Here is a 26,020-nt window from a genome sequence, read left to right as displayed (position 1 = left end):
CCACCCAACCACCGACCCTCTCTCCCCTTCTTCCACCTTCCCCTCGTCATTCCATCTATTTACCTCCCACCCGTCCATCCATCCATCTTCCCTCCCTTCCTCTTTCCATCCATTCATTACCCATGCATTCAGCCACCCATCCACCTGCCTCCACCCATTTTCCCTCCATTCTTCCAGCCATACCTGACCCACCTTCTCTCCATCCACCCTCCCTCTCTCTGTCCATCCTCCCATCTATCTCTTCACTTCCAAATTCAGCTAACTCTCCTTTAACAAAAACCCATCTATTCCTTCTTCCTGTTCTCTGGCCACCCCCCTGACCATGATTCATCTCTGTGTGGGGCTGCAGCAAAACAAACCCCACATTGGCTCTCTTCTTTAAGGTCCTAAGTCATTATCTCCTTTCCTTGTGCTAGGTGAGCAGCTCTGAAATGCTGTTCGCCGCATTGTTGCGGCCCCTAACTTCCCTGAACTGCAGGTTCAAGTTCAAACTAGACGGCTCTCAAAGGCACGTGCTAGACTGAACTGTATGAAGTGCGGGGCGGTCTCCCTTTCTTAAGCACACAACCAGAACTGTCATGTTTCCACCCAGTAGTGTGCTTCTCCGTGTCCTCTTGCACGGTCCCAGCTCCTCACGAGGGTCTGCACCAGCAGTGCTGGTCTGTACCCTGATCCGGGCCAGGGACTGCCTGTGTCCCTTCTCCTCACCACCCATGTGACTAGCGGAGTCCCACTTCTGTGAACCTTCCCAGGGAAGGAAGATGTCTCTTCTAGGTGGCTCCTGTGGCTCCCAACCTGGCTTTCCACCTGGCTCTCGGTGCCAAGCAGAGATGGCAAGCTCCCCAAGGGCAGGGCAGCCTCTTCTGTGCCATCCAGCCAGACACACTAGCACTTCTAGTCCTCCTAGAACTTCTAGAAGGATCCCTGGTGTTATGCATACTAGACTCTTGTCTTGCTGCAGTTTCTCTGTGCTTGTGGTTTTAGTGTGGCCAATAAACTCTATTTCTGGAAAAATCTCCCAAAGGGCAGAGGTCTTGTGTCTTTAGTGCCCCAAACTAAGAGAATGTCACCTGCATCTGCCAGTCAAATATTACCCCTAAATGACCTGTCACTCATTCCATTCCACATGTCAGCAACACTCTGTCTTCCAAGGGCCTCTCAACTGGGGCAGTGAGCCAGGGCCAGGGATTCTCTGGTCAGTCTCCAAGGGAAAGAGGTTTCTTACTCCTCTTCCAGGTCATCCCAAATAGACCTATGGCTTTCAAGTAGTTGGGAAGGTTTAGTTCTAGAGTGGGATTCTGTTTGTTATGGAAAGTGATAGAATGAGGAGAAACAACAGGTTCTAACATCAGCTCAGAGGCCTTGGACAAGCTTCATTGGGAGCTCCAAGACAGCCTTGAGCCATCCTGTCCACGGCTGTGTGACCCCCACTTCTCACACAGCCTGGCACCTAGGCCCTCAGTGTGTGTCTATGGGCTCAGATGCCTGGGTGCAGGCCTAGTGTCCCTCTGGACACCATGGCCCCTAGCCACTGCTGCCCATGGGCTCTGGTACTGAGCAGCTCACTTGGGCCCTTGCTTGCCACTCAGCAATGGTCCTTCTGTGACCCAGCATCCATCAGTTCTTATGTCCATTTGTCCTGGTTTTTTTTTTGACCTACAAGACAGAGTCATCACACCAGGGTACATTCAGAATGCTGAGTTTTATCAGTCAAGATCAGAGGTTCTCCAGAGCTAGCCTGTTAAAACCCATCTCTGGACCCCTTTACCAATGGTTCTGAGCCAGCAGGGCTGGGTGGGGCCTGAGAATTAGCATTTCTCAGATTCCCAGGCCATGTTGATGCTGCTGTCAAAGGAACAGTCTTTGAGAACCACTGGCCTCGCTAGCCTGCTCCCGCGAGTGTCCTCTGCCAATAACCAGTGACCCCTTGAAGCCTGTGTGTCCAGTGCATTAGTTTTAGTGTCTGGGTTCTGCTTCCCCTTCACACTGAGAACTTCCTGGGGGCCCAGGTGGCTAGGAAACCCCCCTCTGTGGTGGTGGGGGGAGTGAACTCCCTGGGCACGACCAAGTTCTCTCCCAAGCCTGCACCCTGCCTCCCACCCCTGGCCCAGCCCCAAACTAGTGCAGCACACTCACTTGGAGCTGGCCCTCGAGTGACCAAAGGACAGGTCTTTGTTGCAGGAGAGGGGGGGCACGTAGACCGGGTCCTGCTTGGAGGTGCAGGAGGGGGGGCGCACGGGGCACTTCTTGACCACCTTCTGGCCGCTGCAGGTGCTGTAGAAGCTGTAGCGGTTCTGGGTGGTCTTGTGGCCCTTCCCGGTCAGCGTGCCCTTGCGCAGGGTGCCCCGGGGGTCGCAGTACAGGTCGGGCTCGCTGCGGCTGGCCTTGATCTTCTGCATGAAGCAGATGTCGCTGCCGGCGCCTGTGGTGGTACAGCCGCCCCGAGGGTAATGCCGGCCCCAGTTCTCCATCTGGCTGTAGGAGCTGAAACGCCGGTTGTCCGTCTCCCGCTTGAGGGTCCCATTGTAGATCTGACCGGAGAAAAGGAGAAAGGCTCCGTCGAGCTTCCCGACCAGCTGACCATGGCAGCCAGCCTTCCCCGGTTGCAATTACATTTATGGGAGGGCAGCGTCTTTGGAGGGGACAGAACTTAGCCATCACCTGACTGATGACCTTTCAAATGGCAGGTTGTGACCTATCACAGATCAAGACACCAATTTAGTGAGTTGCAACTATCCTAAATATAGAACATCAGAAACCAAGGCAAGCTGTAAGCAGTGCAGGTGTGTTGTCTCGTGAGGCAGCACACGGGTGCCAGGCGGCATGGGAAGTGTATTTCCCACTGTGGGGTGTGGGCCTGGTAACCCTAGGCATCTTATCCAGCCTCCATTTTATTACCTACAGCTCTGTATTCCTAAAGCAAAGTCAGAACTGCCGGGTCATAGGAGCCCAACCCTACGAGGTACCTGCCACATCAATTAAGAGCATAAAGCTAGATGAGCCTGGTAAGGGTGTGCATCGTGAGGGATGATGGGGTATGCCTGGGGGGCTGTGGACAGATGTATAACGAAGGATCCCAGCAGCTGATCAGTGGCATGCTTTATTGATAAGATTGAAATCCAGACTGTGGAGTCAGGGCTGATCACATACCAAACGATCGCAGGTGAGAAGTACGGTTCCACCTTTCTCCCAGCTTCTTCTAATCCTCTCTTTCTTTTCTACTTCCTCATATGATTAATGCTGTATGACTTGTTGACCAATAAAAATGCCAGGATCTTGTGTTAGGTAGCCTGATCCACACTGACTCCAGTGTGGTGTTGCCTGACACTGTGTGGGCAGCGAGGAGCCGGACAGCACATCCCTCCTGGGCCCAGTGCAGAGAGCAGCGAGGCCCAGAGACCCAGCGGGGTCTTCCCACAGTCATTTGGAGAGGGAAGGATGACACAGGACTTGTGCCTGCGTCCCCACGCCCCCTCCCCGTCCATTCCTGGTGCTAGCAGCTACTGGTCCAGCCAGGCCTGGGGAAGGACCTCCTCTCCTGGCCACGACTGCTGGCCTCTGATGTTTATTCCTGAGTTCCTTTTGTTGCCTCTCCGCTGCCATGCAGGACCTTATGGGAACAGGCCATGGAGAGGGAACCCCTCAAAGACCAAAGAGGGTAACACATGCTCCCTGGAGCTTCTGTCTCAGGGGGTGCCTCAGGCAGGCCTGGGGGCTGTAGGGCAGGGACCCGGGAGGCCTCCCGAGCTTGGTCACCGGGCTTGGGAGTGTGGAGGAAAGAGGGGGGGCAGAGGCTCAACCCAACAGGAAAACTTAACAACAGTGAGGTGTCTCCCAGGGCCACATGTCTGCCCAACTGGGGAGCCAGCCTGCCTGAGAAGCGCCTGCAAGGCTGAGGCATGGTGGGGTTGAGTTCCCCGCAGAGCCCTCGAAGGACTTTCCCAGGAGCTCCCAGGCCGTTGGGCGGCCTGCTCTGACTTGTCTTCAGACAAGAGGATCAACATGGAGCATGATAAATGTCTCCACACAGGTGCCGACTTGGGAATCACCTCTGCTGGTGAGCCAGGGCCAAGTCCAGCAGCCCAGAGCCTGCCTGCCCCACCCTTTGTGTGTGCAGGTGTGCACATGTGTGTGCAGGTGTGCACATGTGTGTGCATGCACCCCCGGGGATGGGGAACAGTAGGTGTCATTAGGCACCTGGGTACTTCCCTTTCACACCAGGCTTGGCCACACAAGGATGGCCAGTCTTTGGCCAGGTCCTGCCCATCTCTTGGGGAGAGTTCTGCTACCCCTCTGTGGGTTGCATCTACAACTCAGAAGCCACAGACTGTTCACCTGAGCAAGGGTGCTTCTGCCAGCCCCACCCACACACAGCTGCACACCCAGGCAGGCACAATTTCTTTCCCCAACTGGGTCAAAACAACCTACCCCCAAGGGAAGCGGGGTGTGGGTATTGGGGAGGCATAGGCAGACACTAACAAGGCAGGGGGGAGGGGAGGCTCCTGGAGTAATGGGATGCAGATGGCCTCTCACAGGTGACACACAAATATGCCATTAGGCCTGGCAGCTCCAGACTGCAGGCCACACCTTTGCCCGCGTTCGCTCTGGGGAGGAAGGTGACAGCGACGCTTTGGAGCGAAAGCCGAACTTTCCTCTATGGCCACTAGACCTTCACGAGAAACACAAGGCCCTCTCTTGTTCTCCATCAGCGACACCCTTGGGCGTCATCTCAGACACCTGCGAGGAGGCCGGTGCTCATCTTGGCCCAAACCCAGCGAAATGTGATTGTGCTGATGAAGCCTGACCAGGGATGCTGCTGTCCTGTTATGGGAAAAGGAGCAGCAGGCAGCCTGCCCAGTCAGGGCGAGGGTGGGCTGCCCACAGGAATGGGGCTCTGGCTCCACCCGGCGGGGGGGGGGGAGGCTTGGTGGAGAAGGCAGAGACACCCCGGTGGGATGGCATTTCCCACCAGCCACACCCGTTCCTGGGAACCACAGCCCGGCTCCGTGTCCCGGTGGTGGGCAGGCTGTGGGGTGTCTGTGGTGACCACCGCCACACTCCTCACCCCACTTGTACTCACAGAACATGGCCCTCTCAGCCAGGCCCACTCTCCTAGTGCCACCCGGACCTGGGTCCTCCTCCGAGGCTAGACAGGGCCAGCTGCCACCCAGCTCTCCCCGGGCCTGTGACCGAACTGAAGCCGGCACTATCCCTCTTTTTGTCTTTCTGGCTAAATAGGGCCAAAAGGGGTGGCATCATGGAGCTCTGGGTGTGCACCCCAAGTGCCACAGCTGAGACTTGTGAGCAGATGTACACTCAGTGGTCACTAGCAGGGGGCCTTGGGCAAGTGACTGAGACCCCGTGGGCAGATGTGGGGCTGCTCTGTCCCAGTGTGGGAGATTCCGGCGAAGGAATATTGGCACTAAGGACTGTGAGTGACTAAGCTCTTGCTCCGGAGGGATGCCCAGACTGGGGAGAGTGGCCACCCGTGGGATCTGGCTGAGGGTTTTACACCACCCAGACAGACCTAAAGAGTGACCTGATTGGCCCCACTGGTTGGCACACAGGGGGCAAGCCCAGGAAGCCTGATAGCCCAGGACAAGTGTACACTGGTATTCAGGGGTACACTGATATTCAGAGCAGGCCTCAGTAGGCTTCAGAAAAGTGAAGCCCAATCCTGCCGGGACAGTGAGGTGTGTCTTCCCGGGGGCTTCTCCCTGGAGCAGGAGGCCCCGAGCGCTGCAGGATGACTGGGACCCTACATGCCAGCCATGCCGGACAGTCACGGTGACTAGCAGGAATGTCCCCCCCACATTCCCAACACTCCCTTCTTGTCGGGGTGAGCAGCTGCAGCCCAGCAGGGTATATGTACGCACATGTGCCCACAACAGGTGGGAGCGCCCAGCTGCCAATGCCGGTCTCCTGGGCACACGCCCACACCCAGATAGCGATCTGCTGGCAGCGTCCTCTGCTTTGAATACAAAGGACAGTGAGACACACATCCACCTCTTGTCTGGTTATTTCATACTTCCTTGGGAAACTCCAGCCTCAGGTGGGATGGCCTGTGGATGGGAACATTCCAGAGCCTAGACACTTGACTTCCTGGGAGGAGAGCTGACCCCCCATCCAGAAAGCAGACTGAGCTGGACAGTTGGGAGGAAGCCTGGGTGTGTCCAAGGACATATGCTTCTCCACTGGGAGGACAAAGAGCACTTGGGAGTCAACACTTAGAAACACCTTCCAAGGTGGGACGAAGAGGGGTGCTCTTTGCAAGGAATACCTCCTCTCCAGGCCTTGCTCTGCTCCCTTCGTCTGCTAATGACCTAGGCTTGTACTCACTCCCCTTTCTCCCGTTCCTTCTTGGAGAAGTGTGGGGTTTGACCCCCACATCTGCCAAATGATCCTGAGGGCCTCAAGATAATCACCTCTCCTGGTTCCTCCTAAGAAGCTCTCAGGGCCTGAACCCTCATTTTGAGGCAACAGAAGTGACTTCTAGAGCGTCACTAGACCACCGTAAAGCAGCAAAAGCCCCAGGCCCAGGGTCTTCAAGAGCTGAGCTGCATATGGTCAGGATCCCCTCATGCATATCCTTCACTCTGAAGTGGCCCCTAAAATATAAGCGCTCTCATTTGACGGGGGTCCTGACAGGACGGTGACAGGCCCACAAACGTGGCGTCTCCTCTGAGTCCTTCCTCACCACCCCCGCTGCCCAGACCATCGGCCTGGTGCTCATCAGTTCATCGCTGCCCAAACCAGCGCCCCAGGGGTGTGCTGCCTGCCTGTGGTGCCATCGTGGTGACCTCGGTCCACAAAGCTCTCATTAGCCCTTGGCTTGTTTGAGTGTCTCTGCCACTCAGGAGACAGACTCACCAGCCTGGCCCCACCCTGCCTATCCAGTCATCTCTGCCCTTCCCGACACACCCCTCCGTGCACAGCAGCCTCGTCCAGCCTCCCGCTTCTGCTCACACTCTTCTCCATCCTGGGCGGCCCTCCTTGCTCATGTTCTCTCAAAGCCTCATGCTCCCAGCCTTTCTCTAATCTGTCATCTCCATGAGCCTCTCTCCAGATACTAGCCATGCCCAGAGATGGCCCAATTTACTCTCGCACCCAGCAGCCCATGTTTCTGAGTGTTCTCTAGCTGCCAAGGTCAGTTTCTGTCATTTCCCAAGCTGTCTGGGCAAAGATGCCCTTTATGGTACCAGAGCAGGGCTCACAGAAACTCGTGCTGGCAACTTGAGGAGTCAAGTTGCTTATGGACACCGGGGTGCCACAGGCTCTGGGGCACAGGGGAGCCATAACCAGTGAGATGCTGGGAGATCAGGGGTCTAGGCTGGGGGTCATCACAGGTGACCTGAGATGCTTCCCTTTAGCCCTGGACAGTGGCAACAGGTTGGCTGAGCCCAGAGAGTTTAACTCCAGCTCTAGCTGCCCAGATTGAAGCTGCCCGGCTTCTTGGGAACCAGGTATGCGCGAGGCAGGCCAAGATGAAAAGAATGTCTGTGTCCCCAGCTATTAGCCCATTTGGAAACCAAGCTTCAGCCAGCAAGGTGGGGCTGGCCAAACCGGCTCCCTGGCGGGACACACCCTGCTCACTCCTGCCTGCTCACACAGCAGCAAAGAACTGAACAGCCACATCGTGGCCAACACCCCACTCTCGCACATGAGCAGGAACCCCTCACCACTCCAGGGGGTCCTGATGCCACCCGGGGCCTAAAAAGGGCTTTGCTGCCCTCTTCACCTGGCCAGGGATGGCATGTGAGCAGTCAAAAGGAGGGGGGAAGACTTCACCCAGATACCCCGCCCTGCTCTGCCTCCTCCAGGGGTCTGAGAACAGAGGTCCTTGGCTGACAAGAGCAGCCCAACAGAGACACTGGGGCTCCAGGGTGTGGGGAGCATTCCCCGAGGCAGGGGTGGGGGCGCAGGGGGCTGCTTGCTCAGCACTTTGAGTCAGGGAGGCAGCCATTGGGTCTGAGTCACCAAGACTGGGCGGGGCAGTGCCGCTGTCTCCTCCCAGACACCCCTCCTGCTCTGGTTAGGAGCAGGGGTCCCACCAGAGCCGACCCCTTCTTTTCCCAGCCCTCTTTTGTGTGCTGTGTCAGGTATGCGTGACAGTCCATCATGGGAGGGGAGGGGAGGCATACAAGGTCCCAACATGAAATAATCCCGGGACCTTGGAAGAGCACCTTTGTGACTCAGGAAGACCCCACTGGCCATGCGTCCTCCACAAGCCCCCCACGCTGGGAGATCCTGGGGGAGGCTCTCTGGTCCCCCCAAACTGTCCCCCACCTGAGCTACAAGGTGCTTCCCAGCCCTGAGAAGAGGAGGGGGAAAGTGGGTATATGCTGAGGGTAAAAATGCCTATTTGGCCCTCAAAAGCTCCTCGGAGACACCAATTTTGGAAAGAAAACACTCCTGCTGGTGAGTGAAGAATTGCCCATGGGGGGCCCTCCCTGGTGGCGCAACAGGTTAAAGCACAGTACTATGAAGCAATCCATAGCCACAGCAACACAAATTTGATCCCCCACCAGGGACTGACCCACATGGCCCAGCAGACCTCTCCTGACCCACCCACTGCTCCCCTCAGCAGTTCCGCTCCCCATTCTGCCTCTGATGAATCCCTTCACCACCCCTACACCCCAGTTCTCTATGTATCAATAAATAAATCTTTAAAAAAAAAAAAACAAAGAATTGCCCATGCGAGGTGGGGTAGGGGGCACTTGGTTGGGGTGACAGAGCCCTGTTTGGACAGGAGTCTTGGCGCAAGTGAGCTCCAGCCCTTCCCTCCCCCAGCACATGGACATACCCCCTGTGCATACCTGCTGAATGGACACACATCACCGCACTCTAAGGGGGAGCGGGCCAGGGAGGGGAGTGCTTGAGGGTCCTTGAGCACGTTCTGAACACACCTTGGCCATTTGCAAAAGTTTCCCTGCTCATCATTTTGGTGGAACCCCAAAGCACCCCTTTCTCTGCCTGACTGGCAATGTGTTGGGACAGACAGCAGGGTCCATTCTCTCTGTTAGCATCTAAGACTCAGAGAACTTGCTGTCCTTGGTCAAGGTCATGCAGTTAAGAGGCAGCAGACCCTCAATCAGGGCTCAGCTCTCCAACCTCTCTCCTGGGTCGTCCCCCAGCCACTCGGCCACCAGTGTCTGGTGACTAAAATAAGTCAAATCTGCAAAGAGTTTTGCAGCTGGAGGTGCCCAGAAGCAATGCCACCAGTGGCTCTGGCAGGCCGGCAGCCCCTTCCCCAGGGATCCCAGACATAAAAGGGGCCTATGGCTCCTCCTGGAGCTGATTATGGGGAGTCTCTGGAGCCATGTCATGAGATTGCAGCTGCAGGGTGACACCATTCTACTGGCTAAAGATTCGGGCTGGAAGGGTGACTACTTGGGACCCCTTTTAACCACACTATAATCCAAATGCTTCCCTAAACACACACACAAATTGGGCTAAGAAAACAGGGAATCATGTCAAGGCTGGTAACTGAGGCTGCATCTCATGTTTCTGGGATCACCCAAGTCTTGCTGAGTTTCTGTGCTTTCTGGATGCCTCATCACACTGCTTCCAGCCTTGGGGAGGCCAGGAGGACAGGAGAAGGGGAGGGATGGGTCCTTCGCCTGTGCGAGTGCCCCAAGCCTCTCCAGGCTGCCTTGCACCACATCCCCTTTCTGACCCCAGTGCTGGGGAGCCCAGCTCTGACTGGGGTTGCAAGGAGAGGTGGAAGTTCTGCGACTTCCTGTTGGCCCTGTCTAGGTTGGCCCTGGGGAGAATTCCACAGAGCCCCACACTCAGCAGGCCTGCGAAGCACAGAGCTGCAGACGCTCACCCAAAGCCTCTCTTCAAACGCATAATTAGAAACAGCAGCCTGTCAGGTGTGTGGCTGATCACCCCACTGAGGAAGGGGCTCCTAGGCCCAGAGCTCTGCCTGACAGGCTGGACCAGCTTTGGGACAATTATTCTGCAAGATGAGCTTTTGTTCCACATGCTCTCCCCAGGGCAGACACACTGAAATGGAGGGGGTGCGGGTGGTCAGAGGTTTCAGGACACAGAAATCACACCAAGTGGAGGGAAAGCATCTCCTCCCCCTCCCCCCCAACTTCCATTACCACGAGGAGAGCCTCTAGCTTGGTGTCACTTTGTACCTTACAGCTTGCCAACCTGCTTTCCTTAACAGAAAGAAAAAAAAAAAAAGTTTGGCAGAGGTAGAAATAGTGGTTTGCTTTCATTCTGTTACTGGTAATAAGTTCTGGTTTGCCTTCATTTATGCAAAGGATACTGGTGTTTGCACTCATGTTTGTGATGACAAATTTCCTTCCGCAGAAAATGCATGAAATTTAAAAGTAATTCTCTAGGAGAGCTGTAAAAATCGTTGGTGTGATTTGCCGCCATTGTGACGGCAGAAGGCAAGGAAGAAGTTGGGGAAGTTCTGTTGCTACGTGACAAAAAGCTGGATGAGGACCCCAGCAGGTGGAGGAGCACTGTGCTGGCAGCTAAAGAGGGGGTTCGGGGCTTGGTTCTTCCCTGTCTAACTGTGTGTCCTGGAGCAGTCACCTCGGCTCTCCAAGCCTCAGTTTCTCCAACTGCACAGTGCCCTGTAAGGCCACTGTGACCCTCGCTGAAGCCTTCCCAGCCAGCTCAGTGCTTTAGAACAAGCCCCCGGCCCCCCAAGCCCTGCTCTCACCCTTTCAGGCCAGGCCCTGAGAGGGGCCTCAGGTGGGGGGCCCTGAGTGGGGACGGGGTTGGGGGGGCTTCAAGTCTGAAGCAGCTTCAGCTTCTTCTCTCCATCTCTGTCTCTATATCCTGCCTGGTTCGATTTTGTTTTTCAGCTGATCTTGCTCTCCGGGCAGGAAGGCCTCGCAGAGACATGCCAGGGCCCTGGGGGAGAATGCGGAGCCTCACCCTAGCAAAGGGCGGGGATGGCTCTTCCACCCACCTGGGAAAGCGTTTGTTTCACTGAGCCCAGTGACAAAAGGAAAACTCTCCAACCTGACAAGAGGCACCAGCAGACCTACCCAAGATTTTGTTTTGATGGCCTTTCTCCTTGTGCCCTGCGTCTTGGCTCTGGAACATTCACAGGCCGGCCTGGAGGGGAAAACTGACTCACTCATCTCCCTGCCTTTGCTGACTGGCTCCCTCCTCTCTCTTCAGGCTCCCCAACCCTCAATACACACACCGCAAAGCCCACTGGGCTCTGGACTCAGTTCTGCCGAGTCTACCTATGAGATACTGGGTAAGCCTCTTTCTGGAGCTTGGTTTTCCTGCAAGTGAAAGTAAAATAACATCCCATTCACTCAAGAGCTCACAAAGACTGAAGGATCCTAGGGGAAATGAAAACAGGAGCATCCGGGCAAGGCCAGATGCTACACTAACTCAGGGGATTATTGAACAAGGGGGTCTGGGGACTCTCCCCACGTGAGCGCCATGGGAAATGCAGGGCGGGCCAAGCAGTCTTGCAAGCTAAGACTTGCCTGTTAATCTAGAACCAGGGCCCCAGCCGAGACCTCCTAGTCCTCCTGGCAACCAGAGGCAGAGCTGGGGAAGGAGGCCTGGAGATGGCGGGTCCCGCCCGCCATTACAGACCTGGAGAGGCTGAGTTAGCTTGGGCGGCAAGATGTAGTATTTAATTACATCCTCTCTTGTGCTTACGCGGTCCTTTCATCTGTTAGTTGTTGTTAACTGGAGTGTGAGGACTTTAAAGACTTGTAGGTTGAGTAGATTAGTTCTTGTCAGGACCACAAAAAAAGGGGGTCAAAACCAAAATCCCATTATTTTTTTCTTTGAAGGAAAATAAAGATGGCTCCAGTAATGGTCTTAAATTTTCCCTGTGAAGTTTCAGAAGCTCGAGTTTGAATATGTGTGTGAGGAGGAGCGGGAGGCAATGATGGGCCACTCAATGGAAACTTCTTCTTTGGAGACACCATGTCCAGGGAATGGCCCACCTCAGGGTATCTCAGGAGGGAAGCAGTGGAGGCCCTGGGCTACCCCAGAGGGGTCCTGTGTCCAGCCTGAACTCAGCACTGTGCCAGGGCTGAATGCAGTGATTGACTAATACTTGATTGATTAGGCGGAAGGAAGAGGCACCGGCTCTGTGGTGGCTCACGAAGAATGGGGTTCCTCCCCACCGCTTGTGTGGTACATCCCAGGCCGCCAAAGCCCCACGCCACCCCCCACATGGCTGCAGGCTGGGTCTCTGGGTGGAGACATCTCTCCTGAACACTGACCAAATCTCCCTCTTCACCAAGGCAGGTGAGTTTGTTGCCTTCTCCTGGGCTCCTCACTGGGAGGAGAGGGTGGGCCTGTGGGTAGCTAGGAGGGGCCTTGTGGGTTCTTTGTCTCTTGGGGTTTGGCTACAGAATTCCAGGGGAGGTTTATGCAACCTCTGAGCTGCCTGCCTGCCCCTGCTGCTCTTCTGAGGGTGGAAGGGGTAGCCCAGTCAGAAAAGAGAGGCCAGGATTGGGAACCAGCTCCCTCAGGGGATTTTCTCCCTGCTGTGGCAACCCTCCCCTGCCTTTACTCAGCTATAAACTCAGCTCCTGCAGGCGTCTGTCCCACTTCCTCCACCAGGAGCCAGTCTCTGGAAGACCCCAAGGTATTGATTTGCTGAGACCATGGCCTTCTCTCCCTGTAGGTGTGTGGTGCCGATATAAGGGATGATCTTCAACTTATCCTCCCAGGGAAGAACACAGAAGTCAGGATGATGGAGATGCAGACATGGGATGGGTCTAAACTTATTAATGGTAAAGCGAGGCCCAGCTAGGAGGGTCCCAGCAAAGGTCATCCAGGTAATGATGGAGAACGTGTCCCTAGATCTGTGCTGTCTCCCCTCCATCCTACCTCTGGTTCTAAAGAGCTCTCCCTGGATGAGCTCAGCCCCCAGGATGAGGGCCTCAGGCTACTCTGAGAGGCTGAAGTCAGCCAGGCAAGGAACATCAGCAGGAAGCAACGTCATCCTGGTGTCACGTCCAGGAGACGCCACTCACATGGAGCAGGGCTGCTCCAGGGGGCTGCGCTGGCTTCTCCGGCAGTAAACTCAGGAAGGTCCCAGCCTAACAGGGTGGCTGTGGGGGGTCACAGTGGGTCCGCAGGAAGCTGTTTGATTCCACATTGTTTCATTATAATGGGACTAGAAAAAACAATTGCAGCCAACACTATACGCAATGATGTGATTCAAGGACCTGATTTAAATAAAGCTGTTGTTTTGCTTCAAGTTGCAATTTCCAAGAACTTATCAACAAGGTTGCGTGAGGACTCACTGTGTCCTCTCAGGGAGCCAGCCCCCCCCCCCCTGCTCCCTCTGTTCAATCTCACTCAGCACATTCTGTCTCTCAGCAAGTAGGATCGTTGTCTCTTCTTGCTGGTGAGAGCCTGCGGCCCTGCGAGACCCTCCTATCTCCCAGGGCTGGGTGGGGGTGAGTCATGAGCTGGCAGCGGGGGACACTGAGTAGGCAAACACTCCCTCTCACACAGCAGGAGCTGGGGCTGCTGGGGAATGGCCTACTTCCACTCTTATTCTCCTCGAACTTTTCAGACTTTTCGGGAGCAGGGGTCCAGCAGGTACTGTTCAAGCATCACAGCTGGTGCATCTGGAAGGCAGCATTCAACGCTGCCTTGGGGTTGCTGGGAGTCTTTCCGTCAGGGTGGTTACGAGGCATAGCTGTTTCTGTTTCGCCTCTGAAAGCCAAAGTCAATGGGCCTTTTGCTCCTCCATCCTGTGGCAAGTGTTCATTAACTGCTGGTTTCCTGGTTCCTGGAGAAGCTCAGATGAAAGCAGGGAGGAAGTACAGGAGGCACTAGCCTCAAAGATGTGAAGTGGAGGTCTCTGGGGGAGGAGCAGCCCTGCCTCTGCTCCTGGGGCGACCACCACTCAGAGCTGGCAACCTCAGGCACCAGCTCTCAAGCCACTGGGGCCTGAAGAGTCACTCGCTCACCTCTGAGTGAGTCCTTGATTAAGGTCTAGTACAACTGCCTTGCTCCATGGATCAGGAAACCGAAACATAGAGGTCAAGGCCCCCCGCCCCCCAGGACTCTCAGCATGTAACAGCTCTGCTGGGCCTAGACTCAGGCCTCCCAGCTCTGATCTGACATACCATGTCCCTAACCCGGCTGGCCTTTGGATTGAAATTTCACCCATTTTGGAGATGGGCAAGGTGAGGCTCAGATTAAGAACTTTCCTAGGGTCTAACAGCTAGTCAAGGGGGAGAGCTGGAGCCAAGACTTAAAGATTTTGGCTATTTCTGGGCATGGATCATGTTAGCTGTGGATTTGGTTAAGATGGCCTCTTGCTGGTGCTTCATGGGTGCTGCTTTGTGTCTCTCTCATAGCTCCTCTGCAGTGTGTGACCAGGGCTCTGCTCTGGTGGACACCCCATCCTCATGGTGAACTGCAGGGCCCTGAGCTCAGAACTCCACCTCGACGGAAGCTTCATGCAACCCCAGCTTGCTTGTAAGAGGCTCATCCAGCTGATGTTGGGTTGGACTAAGAAGAATCAGGTCTTTTCAGGATGAGCATCCTTAGCAGGTTCCCTCAAACCCCTCTCAGGTGGGATCATCAAATACCCACAAGTCTGTTGGAGAAACACAGCTAAGGAGGGGCTGAGGAAAGATGTCTAGAGAGTCCCAGGCTAAAGGGCAGAGGAGCAGCCAAAGCCAGAACAAATCCAGAGCTCTCCTGATTAAACTCTCCTCACCCTCAGGGCTGCCAGGCTGGTGAGCTGAGCATGGTGGGAAGATTCATGATGGCGTCCCCACTGTGCCAGGTCTCCCGGCTGGTGATGCCCACACAGCTTCTCTCTGGATCAGATACAAGGCAGCTTGGTCTAGTCCAACCCATAACTAAAGAACGGCACATTTGACATGACTCCCCAAAGAACTGAGAGCTTAGATGTGCTTCTTAATTTGTAAATAGGAAAACCCTTTAGGGCTGAAGCTGTTAGAAAAGGAGATTGTCATCTTAATCCAAAGACATTCCTGGAAATCAAAATTATCTACCTGCCGTAGTTTTATCTAGGACAAACCCAGTGATGAAGATCCAAGTTCCACTTTGAGTAGAAGGGATGTGTCTTCTAAGCTGCCAGCTACCTGCTCCCCCATCCTGGTCTCAGTTGAGCAAGAGGAAGATATCCCAGGGACCTGTTGGCTTGACCCCTCCCATGGTTTAACCAGAAATGGTACAGCCTCCTCCTGCTTGGGCCCTTAGTCCAAGACAGAGTGCTTTGGGGAGTCTTGTTTTTATTACAGGGAGTGAGTAGGAAGATACCCTGATCTAGGTGACCAGATTTAGCAAATGAAAATACAGGACATCTATTAAATTGAAATTTCAGCTAAACTCCACATACCCTTTTAGCATAAGTATGTATTTCATCTGATTATATTGTATCTGACAGCGCTACTCCAAGCCTCACTAATACTATGCTGGTGAGTGTAGAAAGGGAACAAACAGCCACTCTCCTGCCTCCTTTGAGTTAGGCTGACTCCTCAGGAAAGAGAAGGCTTGGTTGGGGGGCTGAGGAAGAGAAGGAACTGTGTGGTCCATACTCCAAGGTCTCTCACAAGCCCTGAGGCATGATTGTAGCACTATGGAGACTTCAGAAAATGATTAGCACAGAAGTGCCTTTGGAGTGAGGAAAACAAAACCCCATTAGATCAGGGTTAGACAGGTCTAACCCATTCTCCCTCACTCAACAGGCAGGTGACCCTCCAGTCATTGAAACTCTCTGGGCTGCATTTCTGTAGCAGTGAACAAATCTCTTTGGGGCTCTAAATGACCACGTGTCTGATCCTGAGGGCTGAAACTGTTCTGTTTCAGCTATGCTGAATCTGTTCTGGAAAGCACAGCAGTGGGGCTAGAAAATGCCGTTCTCACAGGGCGCCTCCCTCACCCTGACATCTGTGGCTCTTGGGGGCTTCCACACGCCACGAAGTAAGCCATGGAGGAGAGGTTAGGAAGGCCGCAGCAGTGGCAACCTGACCGCCAAGGGCTTCCTGGACCCAGTCTTTTCTGGAAGCCCATTGTGCTTTCAGTATGTTAGACTGACTTTGGTTTAAGCTCTGCTTTATTGCAAGATTGTCTATATTCAATAGTTATAGATAGAAGAATGGAGAGTTAGATGACTAGAAAGAGAGAAGGGGAGGGAGGAAGACTAGCAGGCTATTGCTGATACAAAATATGTGGTATAGCCACTGAGTTTACGATATTTCTAGAACATTCTCTTTGGAATTGACTACAGATTCCTTTACATGTTTAAGTAAAAATATATACTCAATGATGACAAATCTTTTTTTATGAGGGTGATTTGCTCTTTGGAACTGCAGCCAATCTGGGAAGTGAGTCACTCAAAGTGGTTCATGTCTTTTTTGGCCAAACATAGGTCACTACAGTAAAGAAATGAGACCTCCTTTCCTCACATGGCCCCTACAGTGGCACTACAGACAAGTCTATTGGACAAGGCCTGGCAGCACTCGGAGCGCTGGGAACACTGTCCAGCACTGTAACTCGTGCCTGTGGCTGATCTGTCTGCTGCCCTCAGTGCTTCTCCCGACTCGACTGCAAGTTCACTCTGGGCAAAGACAGAGTCTCTTTCTCTGTGATTCGGTGCGTCTTGCTCGCTACCATGCCTGAGTGGTTACTCAGTACAAGTTGGCTGACGGAGTGAACAGAAAGCATCTGCAGGAAACTGTCCTTCAGCTCCAGAGGCTTTCAAAAGCTCCTGAGACCTGCTGACATGCTGGTGCAGACAAACCACACCCAGCTCCCTCCCTCGCTGCCTGCTGCCGCCATATTGGTTTCACCAGACAGTAGAAAATAAGATACTTCTGTGCCAGTTGTACCACCCAAGGGGACATCCCTCGGGCATAGGCTTAGCCCACAGCTGCCAATGCCTATGGCCTTTCCTTCTGCTCTCCTTTTTCCTAAGACCCCATTTGGTTTTGCGCAGTCCTTGGCTGATTATATACCTGGCTCCGATATCAATTATTCCATTTCCTCTCTCCTTCACCCCCTTCCTCTGCCAAATCCTCGTGTATGCTCAGCTCTTAGCTGTTCCCATAGCCTCTACTGAACTGAGAGGAGACAGGACGTGCCTCAGCAGCTACCCTGACATGAGTCATGTCTGAAGTCCCGCCAGCAAAGAGAATGAGGAGGCTGGGCTTCCAGGTGCAGGGAAGGAAAGGAATTTCCACTGGTTGTCAGAAAACAGGCAGAGAGAGGGGAGATTGTTCTTGGGAGCAGTACGAGCTGGCAAGATTGCTGAGCACAGAGCCATGTAACCAGGAGAAATGCTCAACGTGGGCCACATGAAGATTTTCTTTCTAAGAAAATCTCTCCCCAAAATTTTCTCCACAGTTGTCAGTTATAAATTTCCACATGTAATAAACCCACACCACCGTGCTGAAAACACGTCACAGTTACCAGAACATGCCACTATGTGAGTAAAGTAGATACACAGGTATTGAATTGACCATTTTTTAGATGAGAAAACTGATGCCCAGCGAGGTTAAGAGGCTTACCTAAAGTGAGAGCCAGAAAGCCACAAGGCAGAGCTGAGGCTGGAACTAAGCTTCTTCTCCTTTTTTGTTTGTTTAAAGATGTATTTATTTATGCATACAGAACTGGGGTACAGGACAGAGATGCAGGTGCGGTGAGAGTGTTTACTAGAGACAGAGTGGGGAGCAGAACAGGAAGCTGGACAAAGTAGACTGCTGAGGGGAGCAGAGGGTGGGTCAGGAGAGGTCTGCCGCACCATGTGGGTCACCTCCCTGACCGAATATCGAGCTCACACTGAAGCGGCTGTGGCCAGCTTGTAGTGCTGAGTCCTAACCCATTGCGCCACCAGGGAGGGCCCGGAACTAAGCTTCTAAGCACTGGTCTGGTAATACAACTTGTGTGAAGGCACGTAACAGGGATTATCCCTCTGACTGCGCTCCAGTCTTGGGTCTCACCAAACCTTTTATACAGCATCACTATAAGCAATGAAGTCATTCCTTCAGATTCCGTCCGGTCACCCCTTGGTGCCCAAGTCCTTTCTTCACATCTATGCCGCACCTGCTAGTTTTGTTGGTCTCAGTCATCAGTATTATGTTACACTGAGGGCATCAATTGACATCATGAATCACAAACATTTGCAGCAAACCTAGTTAAATTCTTCCTTTCAGTCCCCAAACAACACGGAAGAGAGACAAATCCTCGAAAATTAGTACCAATGAGAAGTCAGTGAATCACAGTGATGAACAAAGACCACCTCACCTCTAAACTACTCGCTCTCTCTCTCTTGCCCAGGAACCCCACAAAACATCTGTGAATATAGCAGATGTGGCGGACACCCTGAAGTTCCATGAAGACGGTGCCCCCACTTTGCCGAGAAATGTAGGCTTTATGCCCAGTTGCACAATGTCTTACGGGCCTCACAAAGGAATTCACAGGCTAACGTGGAAAGTGAGCTCATGTTGAAATGAGCAGATAAATGAAAGTTGCAGAATTTGGGCACTGGGAGAAACTGTGGGTGTTTATCTATGAAGTGTCAAGAGACGCTTTTAGTGTCTAGTTAGTGGGTTAAATTTTAACTCAGATAAGTCAAGAGATAAAAAAAAAAAAAATAACTGACTACTAGATCCTTGCACAGGGTAACCAGCTACTAGAAACCTAAAAGAATTGAGAGCTCTGCCCCAACCTCGCCTTCTCAGCTTTCTTAGTCAGTATTTCATATAACCAACTAGCTCTATGCTCTCAGATGATCCATTTTGTTTAGAACTATTTTGCTCCAAAATTCTGAAACCTATACTTTGATCCTGGCCCCATCAACCAGATTTTGGAATCAAAAAGTCCTGCCCTGACTGGGATGATTGAACCAGAGCATCAACCGTAGTGTTTTGGTGCAGAATTAGGGCTCAAGAAATTTCTGCTCCCTAATGGATGGAAAAGCAGAGTGGGTTGAAACCACACCAAAGACAGTGACAGGAAGAGCACGAAGAATCTAGAATAACCTCTACTCATGTGAATTTCTTTAAAATATTAAGAATAATATCTGCATTTTTCTCCCACGTGCATTATTTCATTTAATCCTGACAATGAGGTAGACAATGAGGATACCGAGGCCCAAAGGTAAAAGCATCTTATCAAGGTCCTGTGCTGAGCCTAGCAGCAGAGCTTGAATTTGAGCCCACGTTTGTCCAATTTACAAACTCAAGCTCCACTCCCACATCCACCCTTATTCATGGCTGCAGAGGACATGACTCCCCCCACCCGCAAGACCCTTCCACCCTGGCCTTAGGGAGTCTGCCTGGCCCCTCTGTGGTGGTCAGCACAGGCATGGTAGAGAGACATCTTCTAGCAACGTCTAAATTGATCCACAAAGGGACCTTAAGAAATCGAACTTCTCTCAAATGCATGATATAATTAGAAGTATTGGGAAATAGGTTTTTTCTCTTTTTATAAAGAAATTCTTGATATCCTTTCTAAAATCTTCTCATTTGAGACACTCCATGAGTATCTCACATTTGGGAAATAACAAATCATCCCCTATAGAGGCCCATTAAGAGCCATCTATGAAATAACACTGAGCAGCAGGTCTGGTCAGAACTGACGGGCCTCACGGATGGAAGGGGCCTTGTCCCAGCTCCCACACTCTGAACCACTGGGCAGATTTTCCCCAACAGACACCCCCAACCATGCCCAGAACACCACAGCTCCTTACCGGATACCCCCAGGAGCCATTTCCTGCCTGGAGCTTGGAGTAGTAGCTGCTCCTGCTGGTGGTGCCGTAGTTGTTATAGCTGTCGGCCAGGCCATCGTACATGGAACCTTGAGAACAAAGGTGGAGGGTTAGGACAGTGATGGCCACGCTCTTCCCCGCCCCCACCCCGCTGTACCTCAGCCTGCCGCAAGCCCTGGAGGAGACCAGGTTTGAGCTCTTGCAGGGGGCAGATGGGGAACAAGTCACCCACCTGCTTCTCTCTCTCCTCCACCTCCCCCAAAACCCCAAGAGGTCCGGCCACCTCTCTCTGGTGACTTAATGCTTCAATGCTGCCGAGAATGGTGGCCACCTACAGGTCAGAGGTCGGCCTGAAAGGGCCCGGAGCAGGGCCGTTCCGTTCCAAGGAATGACAACTCCCCGCTCCACAAAGATGAGCTTCCCTCTGGGGAGAGACAGGCTGGATCTCGACATCCCAGGCTCAGGCCGCGGAGCAGCAAAGGCTGATGAGAGTCCACTTCAGGCCAGACTCTGGTTTCAAAGCTCTGCCCGGCCCCCACTGTGACGAGGTGACTTTCCACTCCTTCCTTCACCTCCTAGGGGCTCCAGCTGGGGAAGGGGGAGCGGCCATCCACCTCAAAGGCCCCAGTGAGGATTAATTAATGTTTTCAGAGCGCTAGAGACCCACAAATGACAGGCTCCAAAGGAGAACAGAGTGTCATTAGGATTATTAGTGGCAAAGTGGCTTTGGATTACAGAAAGCAGAGCTAGATTTGGGGCTCCTGTTGGGCCACCTCCTTTAACAGGTGGCAGGGGACAGCCCCAACTGCCCTAAAGGACAGCCCCAACTCTGTAAAAGCTGTTTGTGTTCACTCCCCTGCTGTGCTTGGAACACGGCTGACGGCCATACGCCATGCTCCTTGTCAAGTCTCCATCACATTCACCCATCCTTCAAAGCCCAGTTCAAGACCTTCCCACTCCAGGAAGCCTTCTCTGACCAGTCCTGCCCCAGGCACTCTCCCGCTTCTAAACTCAAACTGCCCTGCCAGCTGTACCCCAAGTCACATCCTGCGTAGTGTCTCAGTCCCCACACTGGGAGTGGCACGAGGCTTGATGACCCAGATGTCCAGAGCCGGCTTCCCCACACTCTTCTTAAGTAGTGGCCTCCAGGTGGGGTGTAGAGGGGAAGGAATCTGGGCTCCAGTGAGAACCTCCTGAGGGGAAGAGCTCCCCTTTCTCTAAAGTGATGGTCAGACTCCAGCATCGGAAGTCCTGTGCTAGGAGAAGTTTTGATGGTGATCTCACCTGGCTCCTTCCTAACCCTCCATGCATACCCGGCTCCCCAGCCTTTTGAAGGTGGGTGGTAAGACTGGACTATCAGAGTGGGGAATAGAAGGGCAGCTTTGGGGTGCTCCTGGGGTTACTTCCCCTGCTCAATGCCAGCTGACCATCAGGGCTCACAGAAGGGGGCACTGCCTTGACTCCCTGCCCGCCCAACTCCTCAACGGAGGATCAGTAGCCATTAGAGCGCTGGGCTATGGCAGGCACAACCTGCCCCTGGAGCCCAGAGGTAGTGAACTTGACACTGGCGTTGGCATTTGGGCACGTCACTCGTTCTCTCTGTGCTCTGTGCTCCCTGTGTACCAGGAAAGGGTAGCTTCTATTCACCCCAAAGGCTCCATCCAGCTCCTATGCTGGGATGGGATGGGATTACAGTGACACCTGCCTGGTGACACTCAGAAGAGCCAGCGTCTCTTTTCCAGGGACAGAGCTCAGCTTACAAGGAGGAGGGCAGACATCAAAGGCTGTACCGCTGTCTCCTGTTGCCTGCCCCAGGCACTCCCTGGGGCATCATCCCTGGAAAGCTCAGGCCCAGGCCCCGCCTGGCTCCTTCTGAGACTGGAGGATAGTGAGCCCCTCCTAAGTGCAGCAACGGGTCTCTCTTCCGGGGCTGCACTCCACAGGGAAGAGGCTGCAGTCAGGCACCGGCACCGCCAGGCCTCCGGGCAGCCCACAGACAGCCAGGCCTCAGCCGCCTCCCCTCCTCCCAACCTACTTCCATCATCTCTCCCAGGGCTTGGCAGGCCAGAGTTCACCTGGCAACTGCCCCACAAGCCGGGATTTCTCACCAAAGGGCAGGCATGGGTCAGCCAGCTCTTCCGGATGGAAAATCTGGGGTGGTGACAGACAAAGAGGCCCCAGGGAGGCCTCCTGAGAGGAGAGGCATCCCCAGGAGGCTCTGTGGAAGGCAGGCTCCCACGGGGCCTCACCCCTTCTCACAGGGGAATCTGTCAGCGGTGATGTCACTCGCTCTCTTGGCCATCAGAAGAAGCGTCTCCTCCCTCCACGCCCTGCACCTGCCCGCCTCCCTCTCATACACTGTCTCTTCTCCCTAGGACTGGGGGAGTATTCTCTGCCAGGGAGGCAGCTTCTGGAATGTCCTAAATTGCAAAAATAAGTTCCCATGTCCTGGTGTTGACTCTGGGAATGAGAGATGTGGGCCGTAAGTCACTCTGCTTGGACTGAGGTCTCTAAGCCCCCTAAGTTAGTCGTTGAGGTACTTCCAAAGACCCAAAGCCAGGGACCAGACTGCCTAACTGCCCCCGAAGCTGCTTGGTTTGGCTTCCTTGTGACAACGAGGCTGCCGTCACACCAGCCAGCACTGCTTCTCCGACAGCAGGAAGCTGCTCTTGGGGCCAAGGTGGTGAGGCAGAGGAGGAGTCCAGAGATATTACACACCTGAAGTCACACCTTGCATTTTACGCATTAATAAAAGTGCACAAGTGGGAGGTGAGCTCTGTTTATGAGAATGCTGCTCCTACAATAGAAGTGACTGCCCCCTTCCCTGACCCCAGGGTGTCTAGCTGAACTACCATCTGAAAGTCAAGTTCAACAGCAAAGGCACGGGTTTTCTCAATGAGAGTGACGTTGACAGTTCTGACGGCTTTCCTTTCCTCACTGGTTCCCAGCTTCTCTAGAGCTCACTTCTAGGAAACTTTTCCTGGTCCACTTCATCTCACCCGAGCACCCGTGGTCCACCCCAGCCAACTCTCTCCTCACTACAGCTAAGGTGCGCTTGATGTTCCCTCGCTGTTCGTGCCAGTATCTATCACCAAGTCCTTTGGGCAGTCCCTGAGCGAGAATCATGCCTTTTTTTCCCCTGGATTCCTGGCACAGGACACTGGTCCAGCTGGGACTGGGCCAAGCAGGACTGAGCTGGTCCTTTTTGTCCACCGGGTCTGCCTTGCCCCACCCTGAAAGTGAACTGCTCTGGTGCTGGGAGGCTCAGTGTCCCCATAACTGTAGTGTGGGACCAGGATTTAGAACAGCCAAGATGCTTGGTCTGGGCTGGGCATGGTGTGGGGCAGTGATCTCAGCACCCAGCTCATCCACAGAACCACTCCCACTGTCCCAGCCTAGCGTTCCCACTGTTCCTGCAGAAGGCTCCACACACCAGAACAAAGAGTGGCAGTTTCTACACACTGCTGGCTGCCAGCCTGGCCTGTTGTCAGCCCCGGAAAGCATCTACAGAACCCCAAGGCAAAGAACCAATGTCTCAGGGAGCAGACTGCTTTCCCCAGTACACAAGCAATACCAGTAGGGCTGTCCCTACTTTTTAAGTCAATGTTTCAAGTGTAAAGACATTACAGAAAAATGGGGGGAGGGGGACAGCACCCCAAGGACTTGGTGGTGGATACTGGTCCTCTGTTGGGAAATTGTCTGAGGAAGACCAGCATCGTGGGGTGCTGACCCTCCATGGTGCCCCAGACCACGGCCTGATGTGCCCTGTGTCTGGGGCAACCCAAGCTCTCTCACCTCCAGAGGCTTTGAACATGGAGGCAGCTCCTTTGTTAGGCCACATGGAATTCTCTCTCCAAGGGGCAAACCTTGTGGGATGACTCATCCTCTCCACCTCCAAGCTTTCAAATAGGTCACACCCACCGCACCTGAAACATTCCTTCTCTTCTTCTCAGCCAAACCCTCTCCCTGCATTCAAAACCTTGCACAAAAATCAGCTTCTGTAAAGATGACCCCACCCTGCTCTGGGGCCTCTGAACCCTCCAGCTTAACCACGTCAGCACTGTGTCCCCTGTTCTCACTCTGCCAGCTTGGGTGTTCCTTGGAATGTGCTTTCTATGCTGTGTGTGTGTGCATGCACGTGTGCACACCCATGTTCTCTTCTCCCAGAAAGCCGGGCCTGGATCTCCCCAGTCAGGCTAAGAACTCCTTGAAGCAAGGGGCCTTCTGCTCTGGTAGGCCCCCCAGCACTGCCCCCAAAGGCCAGGTTTTCCTGGTACAAGTTCCAGGCAGGGAATGGCTCCTAGGAATGTCCAAAGAGGAACTGCTTCCACTCACACAGGCCTGGAATAGTGGAGTGGTGGCTTGGGGTTTATACTCCAGGGGGTCTCAGTGGGTCTATTGCTGAATCTGCCCATCACAAAGTCCATATCTCTTCTGGATTCTTCTATACTTGGGTAAAGTCCATCAGTCCCTCAGCACAGAAAGTTCAAGAAAGGAAGCCATGCTCTTTCAGCCTTGAAAACACATTTCTTCACCCCTGAAATCTTTCCCACCATGGGGCCAGTAAAGCTAGGCCCGCAGCAAGAGGAATTTAAATGAGATAAAAGGAACAGGTACAAGATACTTCTGAGACAATATCTCTCTGAGATGTTGGAGAGCGAACGAAAGCTGTGTCTGGGACAGTCCCATTCCTGGAGGGGAGCGACCAGCCAGCCCCCGGCTCTCTGCCCGCCTGGGCAGGGCGCTCAGCACAGCCTCACCAGGCACTGTGTTGTGCTTCTTGCCCTTTCCTGGGCATGTGTGTACAGAACAGAAGCGCCAGAGAGCCCGGACTGTTTCCTCTCCTCTCCCTCCCCAGCACACATGTCTCCCACAGGATCTGCTGGGATCTGCTCAGGCCCCTCTGCTAGGTCCTACTTCCCTTTCTGATGATCTGTCCTGAGACCACCAATGCCTAAGGATTGAGCACAGGGTGGGAGTGTCCTTTGGGGGCAAGACTGGCACAGGGGCTGTGCTGTGGGCTGGCTCTGGGCAAGGCCAGAACGGGACTCCGCCACCTGACTGTGGGTCCCGATTAATGTCGTCAGCAGCTACTATCGTAGATGTCCATCTGAGCATATGTATTTGGGGGTGTGGGGGGGACAAAAGAGGTGGAGAGAGAGAGGGGAGGAGGTGGGAGGATGCCCGCTCCAGGGTTGATTCCCACATGGATCTGCTTGTGAGGGAAGAACCAGAACGGTGACGCTTGTACATTATAACTGCTTTGGGGATTTAAATTCCCTGATGTCCATGCTGTCGTCCATACTGATTCAGTCAGAATCTCTGGGGGCCGGACCCAGGCATTGGTATTTTTAAAAATCCCCAGATGATTGCATGAGGTGAAGAACAGCAGACTAGAAGGTGTTTTTGGTAAACGAGGGTGTTTACCAGGAGAAACTCTGACGGATATGCCTCCAGGGAAGGAGCGCTATTGCAGGACAGCTGCAGGCTGAAATGTTTTGCAGAGGGAGTGAGTTATACAATCTATTTCCAAAGAGCATTACCATAGCAAGCACTTTGGTGATGATCTCATCCAATGTCTTAGAGCTGCAGAGACCTAGAGAGAAGCAGTGACTTGCCCAGGATCATACGACTTGCCCAGGATTATAGGCAGTGTGGATGCAGACAGAAACCAGGTCTCTGGCCACCAAGCTGGCCTCGAGCACCGGGGGCAAGGTGGTGCTGTCTGGGGGGGCATGTGCATGTGCACATCTGTCTTCGTGTGTGTGTCCATGGGTGTGAGTATCCAAGCTAGCCTGCATCTGGGGAACGTTCCTCCAAGGCCTTCACATGAGGGCATCTAACATTCTTCCCTTTTATTTTTGCGTAAACATAACTCACCTTCTGGGACCACACCCCATGGCATAAGTAGTGCCCAGATTTTAAAAGCTAGAACAGTTGGTTTATTGATAATTTCATTGTGGTGTGTGGGAAAGGAATTTGTCATCTCACCGACGAGCTTAGTGAAGGAGCAGGGTCCACAGACATAGTATTTGCTGTGAAATGCCGTGGAATACCCAGCATTTTTGCATGTGTTTTAACAGGCCAATGGAAATTCTGATTCAAATCTCAACTTCTAGCCATGAGACTTGTAAAGAATTGGATCGTTTGCAGTTTAATGAATGTTCTTTAGCGCCCTCTCCCATCTTGGCTTAGCTTTGAAAATATATCACAGAAGTTCGGTCTAGTCGGTTTGTAGTCTGCAAAGGACAACTTCCCAAAGGGTAGAATGAGCAGAACCCCAGAGGTCCAAGCTGAGACACAGCTGAGCAC

The 26,020-nt window shown here is 53.5% G+C and overlaps 1 protein-coding gene across 1 annotated transcript in view; it reads right to left on the bottom strand.

Annotated features, from left to right (window-relative positions):
* The window catches only part of PKP1 (plakophilin 1), a 40,065-nt gene that overhangs the window by 10,334 nt on the left and 3,711 nt on the right, over positions 1-26,020 (bottom strand). Inside the window, exons 2-3 of the mRNA XM_004685491.2 lie at positions 19,691-19,797; positions 2,137-2,531 (exon numbers count right to left, since the gene is read on the bottom strand). Of these exons, the coding sequence (XP_004685548.1) occupies positions 2,137-2,531; positions 19,691-19,797 (502 nt within the window). The remainder of the gene's footprint in view (positions 1-2,136; positions 2,532-19,690; positions 19,798-26,020) is intronic.

The sequence above is a fragment of the Condylura cristata genome, unplaced genomic scaffold (genome assembly GCF_000260355.1).
Source record: "Condylura cristata isolate star-nosed mole 26May11 unplaced genomic scaffold, ConCri1.0 scaffold00018, whole genome shotgun sequence".
NCBI lineage: Eukaryota > Metazoa > Chordata > Mammalia > Eulipotyphla > Talpidae > Condylura > Condylura cristata.
The sequence above is the reverse complement of the archived record's forward strand: the minus strand, read 5'-3'. Positions and strand labels throughout refer to the sequence as shown.